General features: G+C 54.7%; 2 protein-coding genes across 2 annotated transcripts; one reads left to right on the top strand and one right to left on the bottom strand.

The window, feature by feature from the left end:
- Positions 1-750: 750 nt before the first annotated feature.
- Positions 751-9,938, top strand: LOC119092594 (monocarboxylate transporter 12-like). The gene is made up of 3 exons (XM_037215552.1): positions 751-1,761; positions 2,089-2,430; positions 9,933-9,938. Exons 1-3 carry the CDS (start codon positions 751-753, stop codon positions 9,936-9,938), a joined length of 1,359 nt encoding a protein of 452 aa, XP_037071447.1.
- Positions 9,939-11,921: 1,983 nt separating this feature from the next.
- LOC119092583 (monocarboxylate transporter 9-like) lies at positions 11,922-15,003 on the bottom strand. Its single transcript, XM_037215542.1, has 5 exons — positions 14,323-15,003; positions 14,053-14,259; positions 13,529-13,672; positions 13,144-13,491; positions 11,922-11,963 (listed from the first exon to the last, which is right to left on the bottom strand). The coding sequence occupies exons 1-5, from the start codon at positions 15,001-15,003 to the stop codon at positions 11,922-11,924; spliced, it is 1,422 nt and encodes a 473-aa protein (XP_037071437.1).
- Positions 15,004-20,292: the final 5,289 nt, after the last annotated feature.

Here is a 20,292-nt window from a genome sequence, read left to right as displayed (position 1 = left end):
CGACCTCACACCTTACATCAACGCCACACCTCACATTGGCCTCACACCTCACATCGACCTCACACCTCACATCAAGCTCACACTCCACATCGACCTCACACTCCACATCGACCTCACATCTCGCATGAGCTGCGCCGGCGGCGCGTCCGGCGACAGCGTCGGCCGCCACGCGGCGGAGGCCTTGCCTCGTCATTGCGATCGCGCGCCGTTGTGTACGCTAGATAGTCGCCGTTGGCTCCCGTCCCATTACGTCACCGAGTGTTGGCGGCGGCGCAGCCGGCACAGCGCTGCCGACGGCCGAGTGCGCCAGGCGCCGCTCCAAGATCGCTGCCAGGCTCACTCTCGCCCCGCTGCAACCGGGCCCGGCGCTGTGTCGGCTTGGGAGGGTGACTCCAGTGCTCGACGGTTGACCTGTCGCGCAAAGTCCGGGTGGTGATCGAGTCGTGTCTTGTCGTGTCTCACGGTGTCTGGCCGTGTCTGCTAGTGTCTGGCGGCGTCTGGCGGTGTCTTGGCGGGGTGCAGACCATTCCAGGTCGGCGCGCTGCCCGACCGCTGCCAGACGTGGGAAGCACCCTGATTGTTCCGCGGGTAAGCGCCACAAGTGTCATGGTCAGCCACCGTGCCGCCAATAGTCGCTCGACCGTCTCGGCCGACGACCAGCGCCCGCCGGCCAGCGGGGAGCGCGTGCCGGGCTTGCGAGCTGGTGGGTCGGAGGGCAGAAGCCGCCTCCCCCTCCCGACGCCCCGGAGCATGACCGGCACCGAACACCGGGGTGACGAGGCGGCGGACGGAGACGGCACTCCCGACGACGCGCCACGGTCGGGGACAGTCGGCGGCCGGGTGGCGCTGAAGCCTCGCAGTCACGAGCCCGAGGCGAGGAGCGCGAGTCGCGAGTCGATGGCCTCGACCCTGACAGACGAGCCCGCTCGCGAGGCGGCAGCGAGCCCGAGTCACGAGTCGCCAGCGGCAAGCGTTGGCGACGAGACGGCCCGTCAGCCGACGGCGGGGCAGGCGGCGCCGCTCGAGCCGCCGGTGGAGGACTCCGCCTACAGCTGGGTGATCGCCGGCGCGGCGGCGCTGCAGTTTGTGCTGGTCGGCGGCATCCACAAGTCGTTCGGTCTGGTGCTGGCGGCGCTGGTGCAGCGCCACGGCTTCACCGCCGCGCAGGTGTCCATCATCCCGGCCACGTACCTTGCGGTCAGCTTTCTCGTGGCGCCGCTGTGCGGGGCCCTCTGCCGCCGGCTCTCCGAGCGGAGCGTGGCAGTGCTCGGCGGCCTGTGCTCCACGCTGGGGCTCGCCCTCAGCGCGCTCACCAGCGACGTCCACCTCCTCTACCTTACCAACGGGCTCATCTTCGGTCTAGGCCAGGGCTTTTCCAACGTGCCCGGCACCCTGCTTGTGACGCAGTACTTCGTGAAGCGACGTGGTCTGGCGAATGCCATCATGGCTGCGGCGGCTGCCGTCGGTGGCGTGTTCTTCCCACTGCTGGTGCAGCTGCTGCTGGAGGAGTACGGCATCACCGGCACGTACCTCATGCTGGGGGGCTTGCACATGCACACGCTCGTCTCGGCGGCGCTGTACCGGCCGCTGGAGAAGCAGCGGATGATCATGCGGCTGGACAGGAGGCGGTGCTCGAGGAGACTGAAGACGGCCGACAGGGCCAGCGCACCGATCCAGGACGAATGCAACAAACAGGCGCTGGTTAACGGCAATGACAACGGAGCTGGCGCCGTCGCCTCTCAGCCAAACGGCGCGACTCACGTGGGCCCGGCGGCCGCGGCGCTGGTGAGCCGCGCGCGGCTGTCGGCCTCAGTCGTGCAGCTTGACCCGCAGGACGAGCCCACCGCCCGCCGCTGGTCGACAGCCGGCGGCGAACACACCAAGGCGGCCGAACAGGAAGCGCTGATGGCGCCGGCGCCGCGCCGCCGCGCCAGCACCGCTCTCAGCGTCTCGTCTGCCTGGCTGAGCCAGCTCAGCCTGATGGCCCAGCTGCCGCCAGCGCCGGCAGCGCCAACCGGCTGCTGGGCCCAGCTGTCCCGCCTGCTCGACCTGCGCCTGCTGGCTGACCCACTGTACCTGGCCTGCCAGCTGAGCGTGCTGCTCTTCTCCGCCGGACTGCCGCACGTCTGCCTGCTGGTGCCGCGCTTCGGCCTCGAGATCGGCATCAGCCGAGGCCGCACTGCCAACATGATCGCCACCGTGGCGCCCATCGACATCCTCAGCCGGCTGTCCCTCGGCCTGCTGCTCGATCGCAACCTCTTCCACAAGCGGTACGGCTTCTTCATCACCTGCCTGGTGGGCGGAGCGGGCATTCTTGCGCTGGTGTTCGTCCGCACGTACGCCGGTCTGTACGTCGCCTGCACGTTCGTCTACGCCGGCATCGGCTTCTTCTTCGTGGTGATGCCGGTGATGTACGCCGAATACTACGGCGTGGGCGCCTCTCGTCCACGCTCACCATGTCCAACATGTTCGCGGGCGTGGCTAACCTGGTGGCGCAGCCGCTGTGTGGTTTGCTGCGGGACTCGACCGGCTCGTTCCGACCCGTGTTCGGCGTGCTGGCGGCGTGCATGCTGACGGGCGGGGCTGTCATGCTGACGCACCCCTGCATTGAGCGGGCGCGGCCGCGGAGAGCGGGAGGCGAGCAGGCCGCCTGATAACGGCGGGGGGGGGGGGGACCGGCGGACCGGCCGGCAGTGCGGGAGTGGACCGGCGGACCGGCCGGCAGTGCGGGAGTGGACCGGTGGACCGGCCAGCAGTGCGGGAGGGACCGGCGGACCGGCCGGCAGTGTGGGAGGGGACCGGCGGACCTGCCGGCAGTGCAGCTTCCAGAGCGGGAGCTCTTACTGCTCGCTCACTGAGCACGACAGCTTAGCGTGTGACTGTGATAAGTCATGAACTGAAGCAGAACGCCGTGGGAGTTAGTAATCAGTGGTATGAAGCGCCTATCTTTTTATGAGCCGATGACTTCAGGCCAACAACCAGCCGAGCGTGCCCGCGAAGCCCGCATCTCGCGGGCATGGGCTCAGAGCACACCTCGTGCCATGGCTTCTAGCTCGGGAACCTGCCAAGTCAGCGGCACAAGTGTCTGAGAGACCACACCTGCGTGCTCTCCATGACAATAACATGGTCAGTCGGCTTCCGTGTTACAGGCTAAGAGCGGTCGTAATCGGCGAAAGCCTCGTATGACTCATTGGATCCAAGGGACAGACTGAGCTTTGGTGGCGACGCCGGTGATCTGTGATGGTGATGTCGCTGATCTGTGGCGGCGATGGCGGGTGATCTGTGATGGCGATGCCGCTGATTTGTGGTGGCGGTGTCGCTGATCTGTGGTGATGATGCTGCTATGTGTGGCAGTGATGCCGTTTATCTTTGGTGGCGGTGTCGCTGATCTGTGATGGGGGATGCTGCTATGTGTGGTAGTGATGCCGTTTATTTTTGGTGGCGATGTCGATGATTTTTGGTGCGTTGATGCCGCTGATCTGTGATGGCGATGTCTAAGGTTATCGATTCGTATTCTTTTTTGAGGACCCTGGCTCCTCCCCAATGTGCATTTACCCCCTCCGCCTCCCCACCAAATCCAATATTGGTTTGGGCGCCACAATATTTTTTTTGCCTGAAGTATTAGAAACGCGTACGGAAAAGTTGGCCATCACATAACGACAGCCTTCTTTGATGGTCGCAGTGAGGTAGCCACGGAGGGTGCAACGGGGTAACTAGACCTTGCAACCTGAAAACTGTTCCACGGAATTGGTAACTAAAATCATCGATAGCGAAGCATTTGTCATCTAAATTTGTGGTTGTTTTGTCTGTCAAAAATAAGCCCAGACGCTGTCTCTACCCACAGCCCAGACATGATCTTGACGCTAGTAATTCCCCCGCCTCGTGGTCTCTTATGAGACATTAGGTACCTTTGGTCCCCCAACCCCACCCATGGTGGGGTACGAACCTAACATTTTTTTACTTGAAGTTGAAGCCTGAAGTGCCTTATTCCAAGATCTCACGAGAAAGCAACGTCGGATAGTATGTTTCTGGCGCGGCGTCATTAGTCCAGGTTAAAGGCCCGTTCAGCTATAACATGATGACGATGCAATAAACACAAGCCTTGCTCAGACGAATTCTAAACTTGCTTCTGCGTTGAACATGGTTTATTGCCAGCTCTCTGAATATAGGATCCATCGTTGTAATGTATGCTCAACGGATCCATTTTGCCACGGTCGTCATCCGAATAATACGAAAGGACCTTTAGTGTGTCATACGGCCACACGATTATCGGCTGGCCTGTTGCCAGACTGATGCTATCAAGCCAAAGGTCAAGCGGCCCTTTTCGACGAGTCATGCTCGAACACTTACTCTGTAAAGTGAGCCTGTCACCACGCGTTTCCCCACATCACGAATGTGGTCAGTATAAGTTTAGCATTCTACCGAAGTTGGACTTCCGTCACGATGATTGGTGTGTCTTCGCGGCAATAAAGATCTTTTTGCGAGCATTTTACTCATTGCAGTCAACTGGTTCGCAGAGAGGTTGGCGCCTGCAAACTGCCCCCATACTGACGATCTTTGTCAAGAGATATCACCACTGACCTCGAAAGCAATCAAGGATAGATATACTCGGATGAACGCATGACACCATTAATTGGGATAATGATGCTGTTTGTTTAATTCCTTGCGCTTTTTCGGTTGCCGTATTAGGACACAATTGTACATTTATCTAGAATCCTGTGGCCAATTTGTTTTATTTTTGTTTAAGCTGTGTACTTTTATCAATGTGGAATTTTGTCATTCATACAGATACGGCTGCACCATAAGCGTTAGCTGCTGACACCGATTTATTTTCACACACTCAGGCAAAAAAGCTAGCGAATTTCGTGCCACGTCTCGAGCGTTTTCAATGCCAAATCTGCCCAGAATTTGTCGAATGTTGGCAAAACACAACTGGAAAGTGAATGAGCCAATGGAAGCGTCCGTAAATTCCAAATGCATTCCATATATGTACATACAAGACGCCGTTGGTCGCCATGTCGCGTGCTGGATAGCATCGGGTTGCACTTCAATAAAGCCCAACACCAATGTAGTCTCGACGACGAAAGGGAATGTGAGGTTCGAGCGAACAATGATCCTGTAACCTGAAAGCACGAAATGTAAACGTCGCTCATTTAATGCTGTTATATCTTCGCTTCGTGTCTAAAAGCAGTATAATGCCAGCAGATAATTTGAATGATGGAGATGAGCCAAGGTGATGGACGGAGGGCCGTGGCCATACGGCCACTGTGCATTCCTTGCACGACCTCTACAGCCATAGCAATCCATTGAGAATTTAAGATTTTTGGATAATTGGACCCTCTCAGAGGTTTCACCTCGGAACCTAATAGACCTACGTCTTTTGCTTTAGCACGCGGCGGACCGTCCTACATGTGACAGCTTGGCATTCATGGCTTCCAGAAGTTGTTAACTTTACCGTTTGGAACAGCTTGACATCACCAAACGATGAACTTCCAAAATGTCACGAGTGAAAATATCCAGATATAAATAACATTGGGTCGTGAAAAAGTCTGTTAATAAAAGGCCAAGGCTCGCGAGGTAGTTGGGCCCATTGCACCTTCGGGCGCCTTCAGGTGCAACAAAACATTACGAACCTTCCATAGCGTGCAACCAAATGCTGATGTCTCTTCTGCTTTAAATTCATTTTTGCGACATGCTTGTGCATGTATACCACAATGCACTTTTACTCAGGTAGATTTTGTGTCCTTGAACTCTTTTGTAGATTTACTTTTGCCCTGACCCTTCAACGCTGTATCCTTGTACTGTCTTCTGGTTCAACTTTTATCCCTGTCGACTTTTGTCCATTTCAAATTTTTGTCCTTCAACTTTTCTCAGCTTTTACTTTTAGGCCTATAGACCTGCATCTCGTCCGACGTTTTGTGGTTATACCATTTCGTTCGGGTTTCTTGGCAATCTACTCTGATCCCTTTTGATGTTAAGTCCGACAATGTTTTCGATCAGACTTTGCCCCCGTTGACTTTTATCCCATTTGGCTATTTTCGGTCGACTTTTTCCGCCCGACTTTTTCCATTAGACATTTTTGTGCGGCAAGCACACGGGGTACGCACCCGGCGCGCGCGCGAAGCTCCACCAGTAACCAGCCCGATGAAGAGAGCATGACGTACAATTGTGGCGTAGTGAGTGACTTCTCAAGCTTTTACTTCCATTCCGGTTGCATGGAGTAAAAGGTAGCTTTTTAATTCAACGACCGCAAAATTCCACTATTTGTGGGGACATTTGAATTAAGGAGCTATTTCGTACCTTGCCAAGCATCCATCGGGTTTTTTAAACGTACTTGACTTGACCATGGAGCAGACATTCACTCCGAAACTGACTAAAACAAAAAGATGCTCTGGGCCGTCGTAAAATCAGCAGTGATCATAGAGGAGCCAGTGCACGGCCATGCAGAAATGGAGGGGCAGAACGTTTAGACCGAGAACTAGTTGAGATGACGTTTTTTACGACGTTTAGACTGAGAGCTGGTTGATCTGCTGGAGATGTCAGCCAACTTCACCTCAGCTCATGGGCATCGCCTCGAGCTCTTATGTCCCACTCACTTAACACGGTCAATCGCTGGCCCGGCACGGAATCGCATAATTAAATATTTTGCTTAAATTGTCACCGACAGCGGCATCCTTTGAATATGGCGCGGAGAGACACATTCAATACACATTATAAATTGTCGTTTGAGCAGAGGGCAGAGCTAGCCAGCCGGTGGCCGGTGGCGAGCCGGTGGCCGGAGCGGGAGAACCAACAAAGACGGAAAGCTATAGTTCTACACCATGTCGAAGGCGAAGCCCGAGCCATGTGAAGAATCAGCGGCAAATGCAGGGTCAAAGTATACTTGAAAATACAGTGACCTACCACGAAAGCGCTTGTTCTCCCCAAAGACATTGTGCTCAAAAGGGCAGACCTGTACTGATTGTAAGATGACTTGCAGGATTGTTCTGTTCTGTTCTGATTGTTCTGTTCTGTTCTGATTGTTCTGCTCTGTTCTGATTGCTCTGTTCTGTTCTGATGGTTCTGTTCTGTCCGGATTGTTCTGTTCCGATGGTCTGCATTGGAGAGAATGATCGAAATTCAGTGGAGAGAAGAAAGCAACACAAAACATCTCACTCAGCCTGACAGACATGCAAGGATAGAGGCTACTGCTGCCACATGAACACAGGACACACTATCGACTGGTACAACGCAGAGGGGCCAGCATTTGACATGCTTAGTGAACATAGATAAATTAAGAGGGCTTTCCACTACACGTGCGAGCAGTACGCAAACAAACACTCAACAGGAATGTAGGTAAGCGCGCAGTTTACGCGAGATGGCTCAATCTGTTGAAGTTACAAAAGCGTTGTTATCTAAAACAAGTAGTAATTAAGTTAAGTTGAGTTAGTTAAGTTCACACGATAGCAATTCTGCCGATTGTAATGGTGTATCATAATTGGTCTTGTATTGTATTATATTGTACTACATTGTATTGCACCACGTGTTGGCTCATCCACCCACACTGATGGCTATTCAAGAGACTGGTCCACATTTATATGGGGTTTTGAACTGAGATAGACTTTGTCACCATCATTCCCTTCAGTTACCAGCCAAGTCCTTTTCAATGGTTCAAATTCTCTCGCATTTGGTCCTTATGCACGCGGAGATGTGCGGCACATCACGCACCGCCCATGGGAAAGCCACCCATATGTGTATGACGTCATAGAAACGTCATGCCACGGCCCCACCTCAATGGCCGTGTTATGCTCATGGCACAGAAAAAGAAAATCACTTAAAAGGAGCGTTCCTCCTTTTTTGTATTTGGTACCTATTGTTGCATCAGATGCGTACGATTCGGTCACCAACACCAGTTTTCTGGAATCCTTCTGACTAGCTCAGAATTTCGATATGAAGCAACTCACCTTGCTGGAGAAATCTTATTTGACTCCACGCTCACCAATATCAAAAGTAATGCATTTCAATGGGCTTTAAGTTGATATCCTTATGTCGTGACGGCGGTGTAGTGAAGCCACCCAATGCTATCAAAAGACAAGTTGTGAGGTTTTGCTAGAGCATGTTTTTGAAATATGCCCCAAAGGTAAAGCACTTCTTTTAAATGCAAGTGTTTCGGGTGATGCTGCACCAGGTATCGCAACGACGAGAGTCAATCGGGTAAAATTCGTTTCGCGCTGCTGATCTCGCCGCTAACTGTATAAATCGATGACAAACTACGTTTCACAATAAGCAACACAGCCTTATGGGCAGCTACTAGATATCGCGGACATGATGTTGATAATCGAATAACTTTTAGCTCCGTAACCAAAAATGCAAGTGCAAGTGGGGAAGACGCAGTCACGGAAAAATACCCAAGAGTGAGACAAGAAAAGATCAAAACACACGCAAGTAATGCTCGCTCGTTGAAATCGTACGCATCAGCCGCCAACGCAACCTTACGGCGGACGTGCCAGAAGTGAGGCACGCCGTCCGCTACAGCGGCAACTCTTACGCGACAAGGCTGGCAGCACCTCTGGCCCCCTAAAAATGGCCCATCACCCAATCAAATGATGGTGCGTTTAGTACATGCTCATTGAGTAGTGAAATTCCGTTCTTTGGAGCAGACTTTTGGCAATTCACTGTCGATTTAATCGTTCTAGTCGCTGGATGTGCAAGGTGTTGGCTGTCGGAGTTAGTCATTCTCAGTCGCTCGGTCGGTGCAAAGGAGGCCCACTGCTGAGGGGGGAGGGGGGCTGAAGGGCTACGCGGCGCGGGCCTGACATTAGAGCGGGCGGTGCGGCATGCTGGTGGTGGGCAGATGAATGAACGAAGATTCGTACAACATGAGGACAGGCAGGTGAATCTAAATGTATTTCAGTTTTTTATACAACGTTCGTAAGCTCATCATGCGTTGTGAATATGTGATCGGCCCCATCGTATCCAGAGCTGCGATTTGATATGCGACAAACATACACGTCCCAAGACAAAAGACATCCAGCTAACGCGAAGTGTTTCCGTCTTTTTTACTCCAAGTGGGCTATACAGGAATAATCAAGCATGATTTCTGCAAAATAAATATCACAAGCGATCCGGTCAGATCAATGGCTCTCCAATGAGTGGTGACATCACGTGCCTGGTTATTTTACAACACAGGCCTGTTTTCGGAGACCGGAATGTTGGTGGTCGCATGCCGCCCCCACATGGTGCAAGACGGTGTGATTGAATGACAATATTTCGGACGTGTTCTGTTTCCCGCGAGAGTGAATGCAGCTTTAAAGGGAATGTTTCACATTTGAATGTATTGAAGCAAGCATCAGATATGATGAAACGAGCACACTTTCAACTACCAGTATACTTTTTCAGTGCAAGAGGCTGCTCTAGACAGCGCAATTCTCGGTTTAGTAAATATGTCCTTCAATGCGTCATGGTTTGATTACATCATCGTACCTTCCACACCATTGATTGAGAGCCAGTTGACGGCCCTTATGCTGGATATGAAGGCCTCGACAGATATATTTTTTCTTAGCATTGATCACCAGATGGCTTATGTAATGACATTATTAGAATGGCGTTATTATGACGTTATGAATGCCAAGGTGACCTCGGAATGCTCTCCCCGATATACATTTTCCCAATCAGCAAGCAAGCAAGTACTAACATTAGACGAGGTATTATTGGGATAAATGATCAACAAACTCTGATAAATAGACATTATCGCACACGGCAGTCACGGATGTACCCAAAATGCATCACTTTTAAAGAAAACAACTTCGGCAAGCATGTACAGCGCACAAATACCACAACACCGGCGAGCGCGAGCGGAAAATGGCCGCCTCCGGGCGATCCCATTTTTTCCAGAGGGGTGCTTATTGTCAATCGGCAGTGCGCTCGGCCAGGCGCGCGGCCTTCCGCCCGAGGCCTGACGCGCCCAGCCGGCGACGCGCTTACGCCAACCCCGTGGAAGCCGACGGGCTGCAAAGCGCCACGCTCGCGTTTGTTATGTTGCGTTATGCTCGCCAGGTGGCAGCAGCAGCGCGTTGAAGAGGGCGGCACCAGCAGCGACACGCTTTGAGCTCGGGGCCTCATTCATAACGTATCCTCAGTCTGGCAACGCAATCGCCAGGCAGTCAGTCGGACAGTCAGTCAGCCAGCTTGCCACATTGCAATGTTTGAACTGCGAGCTTCCACTAAACTCTAGACCACGGTGTGATGAGTGCTCATCCCCCTAAATTCTGGGACGGGGCAGGGTGAGGACTCATCCCATTCAAGTCTAGTGAAGGACGGGACCCCACCCAACTAAACTCTAGGGCAGAGCGTGGTGAGGGTTCATCCCACTAAACTCTAGGGCAAAGCAGAGTGAGGACTCATCCCACTAAAGTCTAGGGCAGGACGGGACCCCATCCCACTAAACTCTAGGGCAGGGCGGGGTGGGGACTCATCCCGCTCAGCTCTGGAGTGGTGCTGGGCTGAGTGGGTTGCGGTGAAAGTACCCATAGAAAAAGTATGCATGGCAATTGTTCGTTGCATTAGGTTCGTATGCCTCATGTTATCAATATAGAATACGTGGAGTGCAGTGCTCATACCGGCATAAGTTCATGAAATAAATATTACGCATGCACAGAGATCTTATCGTAAAATGTTCACGGCAAAAGAGGTCATATTCGTACCAGCAAAAGTTCGTGTGACGTTATGTGATGAGCGGGTATTTGTACGCAGATGTTTGAGCGCGAATGTTAGCCAGGACTAATGTTCGCTTAGCAAAAGTACGTAAGCGGCGATTTGTACTTCGATGTTTGATGAAAGAATGCCAAGCTTTATGTAAATATTCACGATGAATGAAGTTCGTTTCACCTTAGTGCGTGCGCGCAGATCTTGGTATGCAGATGTGTGCGATACGTTCGAATGCAGATATTAATCGCTCGTGCCTGGGCCTCGGATGAAATGGCATTTCGAAGGTCATTACATCCAGCATATGGGATAGCGGTGGAAGGCAGCAATTGCCGAATGTCAGGCCAAATATTATGACTAGTTGAACTCTTACGTAAGTTGTTAGTGTATTTGCGAATAGTGTTGTGCACATAGATAAGACAGTAGTGATAGCCTTATTCCTCGGAGAAAAACCAGGAGAATGGAGATATAGATGGGTTGATATTTCGGCAACATGCCTTTATCGAAACAATAGCAGTTCAATCAAATAGCGGTTCAATCGAAACAATAGCATTTCAGTTACATGTCATGAAGAGTTCAACTAGATAAGACAGAAGTAGTAGCCTTATTCCTCGGAGAAAAATCAGGGAGAATGGAGATATAAATGAGTTGATAGTTCGGCAACATGCCTTTATCGAAACAATAGCAGAACATTCTATGATTGTTTCGATAAAGGCATTGTCAAAATATCAAGCCACCTATATCTCCATTATCACAAATACACATCCGCGTGCACCAGACCTGTTATAAATTACTGCGACTCCATCCACAACGGACGCATCGCAATGCAGGACGGGACCGGACCTTGAAGCGCTACAAAACAGGGCTACGAGTCTGGTGACCGGGGGGGGGGGGGGGAATGGGTCTCTTCAGGGCGCCATCCGGGGCTGGTTGGGGCAGTTGGAGCTGCCCGATATACCTCACTACTGCACAGTACAATCACAAAATTGAAATATTTTGCATTTGGGTCAACATTGGATCTGTCTCGCTTGAATTCTCATTTACTTCTTATTAAAGAAACCTAGCCGGCCAAGCAGATGGGCTAAGCTAAGGTAAGCTAAGCAGATGAGCGAACTGTACCGTCGCAGCGGCCGCAGTTTAGCAACTCTTTCTGTCTGTTTCAGACAAGATGCAAGGTGGTGCGATTTACGACGTTGCTTTTGCGCCTTTCTGATTGCGTTCATCTTTTATTGGATGCGTTATTCAATATACAGGATGATGCCGGCGTTGCGATGGCGTGTCTGAGGGCATGGGGGCGGATGAACTCGGCTGATCTTCGCGCCGAGCATCACGGCCACGCGTGGTGCGTCCGTGCCCTAAAGCTTTATCGCTCCTGTCGTAATGACACTTGACCCTCACGCCACGCCCTGGGAGGGGGGGGGGGGGGGCACTGATGCCTGATGTACCATACTGATGCCTGATGCCCATACTGATACCGCTGATCTGTGGTGGAGATGCCGCTGATCTGTGGTGGAGATGTCGCTGATCTGTGGTGGAGATGCCGCTGGTCTGTGGTGTTGCCGTTGTGTGATCGCCAACTTTTCGCACGCGTTTCTAACATTTCAGGCAAAAAAAAATACATGGGGCGCCCAAGCCAGCATTTAGGTTTAGGTGGGGGGCGGGGGGGGGGGGCGGGAGGGAGGTAACTCCACATTGGGGGAGAGGCCAGGGTCCTCACAAAAGAATACAAATCGCTAACCGTAGACATCGCCACCACAGATCAGCGGCATCAACCAACCACAAATCATCAACATCGCCACCAAAGATAAACGGCATCACCATCACACCTAGCAGCAACACCATCACAGAACAGCGACATCGCCACCAAAGATAAACGGCATCACCACCGCACATAGCAGCATCATCGTCACAGATCACCGCCATCGCCAGCACAGATCAGCGGCATCACCATCACAAATTACTGGCATCGCCGCCAAAGCTCAGTCTGTCCCTTGAATCCAATGAGTTATACGAGGCTTTCGCCGTTTACGACCGCTCTTAGCCTGTAACACAGAAGCCGACTGAGCACGTTATTGTCATGGAGAGCACTCAAGTGTGGTCTCTCAGACCCTAGTGCCGCTGACTTGGCAGGTCCCCGAGCTAGAAGCCATGGCACGAGGCGTGCTCTGAGCCCATGCCGACGAGATGCGGGCTTCGCGGCCACGCTCGGCTGGTTGTTGGCCTGAAGTAATCGGCTCATAAAAAGATAGGCGTTGCATACCACTGATTACTAACTCCCACGGCGTTCTGCTTCAGCTCATGACTTATCACAGTCACACGCTAAGCTGTCGTGCTCAGTGACCGAACAGTAAGAGCTCCCGCTCTGGAGGCTGCACTGCCGGCCGGTCCGCCGGTCCTCCCTCCCCCCCCCCCCCGCCGTTATCAGGCGGCCTGCTCGCTTCCCGCTCTCCGCGGCCGCGCCCGCTCAATGCAGGGGTGCGTCAGCATGACAGCCCCGCCCGTCAGCATGCACGCCGCAAGCACGCCGAACACGGGTCGGAACGAGCCGGTCGAGTCCCGTAGCAGACCGCACAGCGGCTGCGCCACCAGGTTAGCCATGCCCGAGAACATGTTGGACATGGTGAGCGTGGACGAGAGGCGCTCCACGCCGTAGTATTCGGCGTACATCACCGGCATCACCACGAAGAAGAAGCCGATGCCGGCGTAGACGAATGCGCAGGCGACGTACAGACCGGCGTACGTGCGGACGAACACCAGCGCCAGTATGCCCGCTCCGCCCACCAGGCAGGTGATGAAGAAGCCGTACCGCTTGTGGAAGAGGTTGCGATCGAGCAGCAGGCCGAGGGGACAGCCGGCTGAGGATGTCGATGGGCGCCACGGTGGCGATCATGTTGGCAGTGCGGCCTCGGCTGATGCCGATCTCGAGGCCAAAGCGAGGCACCAGCAGGAGAACGTGCGGCAGTCCGGCGGAGAAGAGCAGCACGCTCAGCTGGCAGGCCAGGTACAGCGGGTCAGCCAGCAGGCGCAGGTCGAGCAGGCGGGACAGCTGGGCCCAGCAGCCGCCCGGCGGCGGCTGGGCCATCAGGCTGAGCTGACTCAGCCAGGCAGACGAGACGTTGAGACCGGTGCTGGCTCGGCGGCGCGGTGCCGGCGCCGGCGCCATCAGCGCTGCATGTTCGGGCCGCCTGGGTGTGCTCGCCGCTGGCCGTCGACCAGCGGCGGGCAGGTGGGCTTGTCCTGCGTGTCAAGCTGCACGACCGAGGCCGAGAGGTGTGCGCGGCTCGCCAGTGCCGCGGCCGCCGGGCCGACGTGCGTCGCGCCGTTTGGCTGAGAGGCGACGGCGCCAGCTCGGCTGCCATTGCCGTTAACCAGCGCCTGTTTCTTGCATTCGTCCTGGATCGGTGCGCTGGCCCTGTCGGCCGTCTTCAGTCTCCTCAAGCACCGCCTCCTGTCCAGCCGCATGATCATCCGCTGCTTCTCCAGCGGCCGGTACAGCGCCGCCGAGACGAGCGTGTGCATGTGCAAGCCCCCCAGCATGAGGTACGTGCCGGGGATGCCGTACTCCTCCAGCAGCAGCTGCACCAGCAGCGGGACGAACACGCCACCGACGGCAGCCGCCGCCGCTATGATGGCACTCGCCAGACCACGTCGCTTCACGAAGTACTGCGTCACAAGCAGGGTGCCGGACACGTAGTTGCAGCCCTGGCCTACGCCGAAGATGAGCCCGTTGGTAAGGTAGAGGAGGTGGACGCCGCTGGTGAGCGCGCTGATGGCGAGCCCCAGCGTGGAGCACAGGCCGCCGAGCATGGCCACGCTCCGCTCGGAGAGCCGGCGGCAGAGGGCCCCGCACAGCGGCGCCACGAGGAAGCTGGCCGCAATGTACGTGGCCGGGATGATGGACACCTGCGCGGCGGTGAAGCCGTGGCGCTGCACCAGCGCCGCCAGCACCAGACCGAACGACTTGTGGATGCCGCCGACCAGCACAAACTGCAGCGAAGCCGCGCCGACGATCACCCAGCTGTAGGCGGAGTCCTCCACCGGCGGCTCGAGCGGCGCCGCCTGCCCCGCCGTCGGCTGACAGCCCGGCTCGTTGCCAACGCTCGCCGCTAACGACTGGTGACTCGGGCTCGCTGCCGCCTCGCGAGCGGGCTCGTCTGTCAGGGTCGAGGCCATCGACTCGCGACTCGCGCTCCTCGCCTCGGGCTCCTGACTGCGAGGCTTCAGGGCCGCCCGGCCGCCGACCGTCCCCGACTGTGGTGCGTCGCTGGGAGTGCCGTCTCCGTCCGCCGCCTCGTCACCCCGGTGTTCGGTGCCGGTCATGCTCCGGGGCGTCGGGAGGGGAGGCGGCTTCTGCCCTCCGACCCACCAGCTCACCAGCCCAGCACGTGCTCCCCGCTGGCAGGCGGGCGCTGGTTGTCGGCCGAGACGGTCGAGCGACTCTTGGCGGTACGGTGGCTGGCCTTGACACTTGTGGTGCTTACCTGCGGAACAATCAGGGTGTTTCCCACGCCTGGGAGCGATCGGGCAGCGCAGCGACCTGGAGTGGACTGCACCCCGCTAAGACACCGCCAAACGGCAGTCAGACACGGCCAGACACCGCCAGACACGGCAAGACACGACTCGGTCACCACCCGGACTTTGCGCGACAGGTCAACCGTCGAGCACTGGAGTCACCCTCCCAAGCCGACACAGCGCCGGGCCCGGCTGCAGCGGGGCGAGAAGTGAGCCTGGCAGCGATCTTGGAGCGGCGCCTGGCGCACTCGGCCGTCGGCAGCGCTGTGCCGGCTGCGCCGCCGCCAACACTCGGCGACGTAATGGGACAGGAGCCAACGGCGACTATCTAGCGCACGCAACGGCGTGCAATCCCAATGACGAGGCAAGGCCTCCGCCGCGTGGCGGCCGACGCTGTCGCCGGGCGCGCCGCCGGCGCAAGCTCATGCGAGATGTGAGGTCGATGTGGAAGTGTGAGGTCGATGTGGAGTGTGAGGTCGATGTGGAGTGTGAGGTCGATGTGGAGTGTGAGGTCGATGTGAAGTGTGAGGTCGATGTGAAGTGTGAGGTCGATGTGGAGTGTGAGCTCGATGTGAGGTGTGAGGTCGATGTGAGGTGTGAGGTCAATGTGAGGTGTACGTTGATGTGAGGTGTGGGGTCGATGTGAAGCGTCAGGTCGATGTGAAAGGGGTGAGGTCGGTGTGGGATGTGAGACCGATGTGAGGTGTGAAGTGAACGCTCAGCCGGCGCACGTGCGGAGGCTGTCGCTCCAGTCCGCTACACGGCCGCTCGCAGACAAAACCCGCTTGGTAACTCGACACGCGGCTTGTTTTTCTTCAAGCCATGTGCCGTGTTTTGTCAAGCAGCCGGTCACTGAGGTGCACAGATGACGTCACCGGTCACCGGACAGGTGATGTCATCAGACATGTGGAATCTTTGGAAGGAGCTCCCAATGCGGTTCGCTCTTGCGGAAAGGGAAAGCACGACTCTCGACTTTGCGTCAAGATGCGAGGCAGCTAATTATATAGCACTCTTGTATCTACCGTTCACGCCACTGATGTATTTTTGGCGTCACGTGAGTGAGGAAAAGCTGAACCTTGACAACGCCTCGGAAATCACGAAAGCGTGGCTAAAGGCACCCTTGAGCTTATCTTGAAGCCATCCATACAACCGACTCAGCGCCGTACCACTCCGTCCCAGGTCTTCGCGCGCGTGTTATAGCACCCGGCTCGGCCGTGGGACCTGCCTGCCTTTTGGGCTGTGCTGACAGGCGTGAAGCGTTACATAATGCGAACGTTATGCTATATGGCCGGGTCAGAAGTCTCATTCTGAGAAAAAGTCCATTGAACAGCACCTTTGACAACAGATGGCTTAGTCAATCTGGCATTGGTGGCGTCATCATGTGGTAGGTACGGTGGAACATGGTTAGTATGAATAAAGTAGAGTGTCTGGCGGTTGGAGGTCTTAGATTCGGTCCCAGTATAGGTTCCGTACCACGCACGAGCGTATACCCCACTGGCATAAACGTATGCATAATGCAGCGTCACGTCTGCGACGCTCCATGCAAGGAAATCGCCTAAATTAGACTCCATTGTCGTCGCTTCGACAGCGGAACCAGAACCGAAATAATGGACGGCGGAACCACTGGCTCCAAACAAGCCTTCTCACTGATTGCTTCTCTCGATATGCTCATTGAACTCTGCAAACCCACGGCTTCATGTAATGGCACATATATGTCTTGCCTCATTGTGTTATCACAGGTGCATTGGTATAAATCTGCCCTTTAAACATACAATAGAGATATCCACTGATTCGCATCCAGTGACGATGAATCCGCTGAGAAAGTTTGAACCCGTGCGTGGTTTATGTCCCGGCTTATCTCCACACGCCGTCGTAATGCTCGGAGTAGGTTTGTGGGGTCTGAGATGTGAATGACGGGTCCGACCGCACCCACTCGGCACTTGGCACTGCGAGTTCTGCAGGCGGCAGGGGGCAACAACGGTGAGTGATACGGTGCATGTTGCGATGTGCCAGCTGTGGCGAAGACCGTGGTCTTGGACGCGACCCAACGATGCCAACTCGCAACGGTTGTGATAGCTCTTGTGCGACTCCCCATCGCAGCATTTCTTGTGAGGGATAGTGCGGTCAGGAGCGTGTTCGGCGGGTTGAGTGACAGCGGAGAATCTGTATCAGTTGCGAGAGATGTTCTTGAGCGAAAGAAATGTGTTCTCAGCACACAGCGTGTTGATAGAAATGGAGGCAAGCGATGCAAAGCCGGTTCACAGCAATTGTCACGCGCAATAAAAGGCCAATGCTGCGCAGCAATGAAAAAGCGAAGATGTCAGCAGTTCAGACCTCGGTGAAACGCTTGAGAACGGTGAGCGGTAAGGAAATGTAAAACGCGGCATCGGAACAGGTAGAAAATGCTTGCTGTTTACAGTGACTTCGAGACGGACTGAATTTCTTGACAAATTTGTGACGAGGGTTGGTCAGTAACGTGGGTGATTTTACCTACTTTAAGGTAAAAGACGTCCTTGGATAAACGTACGCGTCACGAGGTGCGCGAGCTAACACACAACAAGACCTGCTCCGAAGTAAACACACCACGTGACAACCAGCTGATGCATGTCTGAAACGCCGGTGCAAAATTGCAAAATTGAAACGGACCGGTGCAACATTGCAACATATGCCATATAATGTCCACTCAGACTCATTTCTATGGGCACATGCTGTAAAGGCTTTTTTTCAGCAGCGCTTTACGGCTCAGCTAGACTCCGCACTGGGCACAGACAATAGCGACTACCCTTCCATGAGTCCACCTAAACCAAATGGATTTGTGAAAAATTCAACGCACAGAGGCCTCCAATCACCAATATAGCCGCCCCGTAAATCACAGACTTGAGACCGCCTACTAAGACCGACAACCAAAGACAGGCCGCCTGGTCAATGCCAGCACGGAGATCGAACAGGAAAATCAGTTCGCAGGGATCGCTATGTAAAGTGGTCACATATATACCACACCATCTCGAATCAGGACATCTGATTCCGCTCCTCACCAGCCTAGTCCACACGCATGTGGATGAATGCGATGGCAACAGCCACCGCGACCGACGCTTCATTTCAAGTGGTGAAACTGACTTGTTCAGGGGCGGTAAAGGGGAATTCAAAGGGTGGAACCGTGACGTGCAAAGAATGAGGACGACTTAGTCAAAGGGGTCAGACCGAGGAGCTCAAATGGCGAAACCAGCAAGCGCGAAGGGCAAGCGCCAACCAGCAAGCTCAAGCAGGTGGAGCCAAAAAGCTCGAACTTACCCGTTTGGCAACCGGTGTCAATGATAAGATACACCGCCCAACTAGCACAAGTCTGGCTGGGCGCGGTCGCTATGATGTTGTAATGGTGACAGAGCTTTCTGGCACAACCGGTGGCCAGCTGCTTTGAATCGAGACCCATTATCGATTTTCGAGAGGCCTTTTTTACGTCGTGAACGTCGTGGAACGTCGGATTGTCGCAACGAGTCATGATTGCAATGGGCAAATCCAATAGCCGAGTCATGATTGTGATGGGCATATTCAAGAGCCGAGCCATGACCGTGATGGGCAAATCCAATAGCCGAGTCATGATTGTGATGGGCAAATTCAAGAGCCGAGCCATGACCGTGATGGGCAAATCCAAGAGGCGAGTCGTGGCGGAGTCTCGCGCAGGTCCGACGTCGAAGAACAGCCTCGCTTTCCCGGCGGCGATTCCCGATCAGTGCCAGCTGGACGCTTAGCCACTGGTGCCGATTAGGGATTTCGACGGCGCGGTGGGTTTTCAGCGTGGCGGACGTGGTCCACGGTCCGGTGGTGGCGGTTGATGGCGGCCTCTGCCTCGTCCGCGGTCCGTGGTTCTGTCGACGGCCATGGGCCAGCGGACGAGACCGGTGCCAGCTGCGATCGAAGATCGATATCAATCGCAGCTAGGCGAGCCAATTGAAGCGATTAAGGATTTGGCCAACGCGGCAGCTTGTGAGAACGGCGAGCGTGGTACGGTGGTCGGTGTTGGCGGAGATGGCCGGCACGTGAGGACACTTCTCGTAGGATTTTACGAGCGGAAAGAGGAAAATATTCAGGTTTAGAAATGGCAGGCCACGCGATAGTTGTCAGGTACGCTCGGGCGAGTTGGGGCACCGGTAACGCACCGTCAGAACATGACATCTGTGAACTACCAGGAACACTTCCAATAACACCCAACTTCTTTTGTCACAACTGCGAAGCAAATGCCGTTCTTTTAAGGTTTGTCGGGCTCGCGAGCATGGTGTATTTGAACAGTAAATCACCATCACATGTGTCCTTCATTCGGTTTTTCTGCGCGCTTCATTTTCCATTGTATTTCGCTTCCGAATCATTGACATAAAACATGACCATGATTAGATTACTCTACAGCGGCACCAAACCTAAGCACTCAGAAAGATTTCAGTCTATTTCACTAAACAGTGATCTCCCTGAAAAATGTCGCATCATCACGGGACCCGCGTGTAGGTTTCTCACATATCAGACGCTCTGCCATCAGTCGTCAGTTCTCCAAACAGCATGATCTGGAAACACCTCCAATGTCATAAGTTAAACAAGAATCGAACACTGCGGGGGATTTTATTCACAACCCGCAACAAAAATACAGCGAGAAACACGACAGCAACCTCCCATGACCACCGTGCAGCTGGTGCCGAGTAACCAGGGATCTTGGAGACAACGGTCGGAGACAAGAGTTTTGAATTACTCAATACGTCTCCTACCAAAGATGTGCTTGTGCTCAAACAAAGCGTTGTTCATATCCATGCACATTGGTTAAGCTTGGCATTACTGTACTGCATGACGTCACGACATCGCCACCCCAGATCAGCGACATCTCCACCACAGATCAGTGGCATCTTCACTACAGATCAGCGACATCTCCACCACAGACCAGCGGCATTTTCACTACAGATCGGCGACATCTCCTAGATCAGCGGCGTGTCCACTATGGGTCAGCGAGATCTCCACTACAGACCAGCGACATCGCCACCAGATCAGCGTCATCTCCACCACAGATTAGCGGCATCAGTATGGACATCAGGCATCAGTGCCCCCACCATCCCTCCC

The sequence above is a fragment of the Pollicipes pollicipes genome, unplaced genomic scaffold, assembly GCF_011947565.3.
Source record: "Pollicipes pollicipes isolate AB1234 unplaced genomic scaffold, Ppol_2.1 Scaffold_1600;HRSCAF=1878_pilon_pilon_pilon, whole genome shotgun sequence".
Classification (NCBI taxonomy): domain Eukaryota; kingdom Metazoa; phylum Arthropoda; class Thecostraca; order Pollicipedomorpha; family Pollicipedidae; genus Pollicipes; species Pollicipes pollicipes.
This window is presented reverse-complemented; position numbering and strand designations above follow the sequence as displayed.

What these genes read in the sequence shown, in the direction of transcription:
- LOC119092594 (XM_037215552.1), top strand. Translation starts at nt 751, where the DNA reads ATGACCGGCACCGAACACCGGGGTGACGAGGCGGCGGACGGAGACGGC. An exon ending in AGCCAAACGGCGCGACTCAC is followed by an intron (nt 1,762 to 2,088) that starts GTGGGCCCGGCG and finishes CTGGCCTGCCAG; the next exon opens with CTGAGCGTGCTGCTCTTCTC.
- LOC119092583 (XM_037215542.1), bottom strand. Translation starts at nt 15,003, where the DNA reads ATGACCGGCACCGAACACCGGGGTGACGAGGCGGCGGACGGAGACGGC. An exon ending in TCGTGAAGCGACGTGGTCTG is followed by an intron (nt 14,260 to 14,322) that starts GCGAGTGCCATC and finishes CTGCTGGTGCAG; the next exon opens with CTGCTGCTGGAGGAGTACGG. An exon ending in AATGCAAGAAACAGGCGCTG is followed by an intron (nt 13,673 to 14,052) that starts GTTAACGGCAAT and finishes CTGGCCTGCCAG; the next exon opens with CTGAGCGTGCTGCTCTTCTC.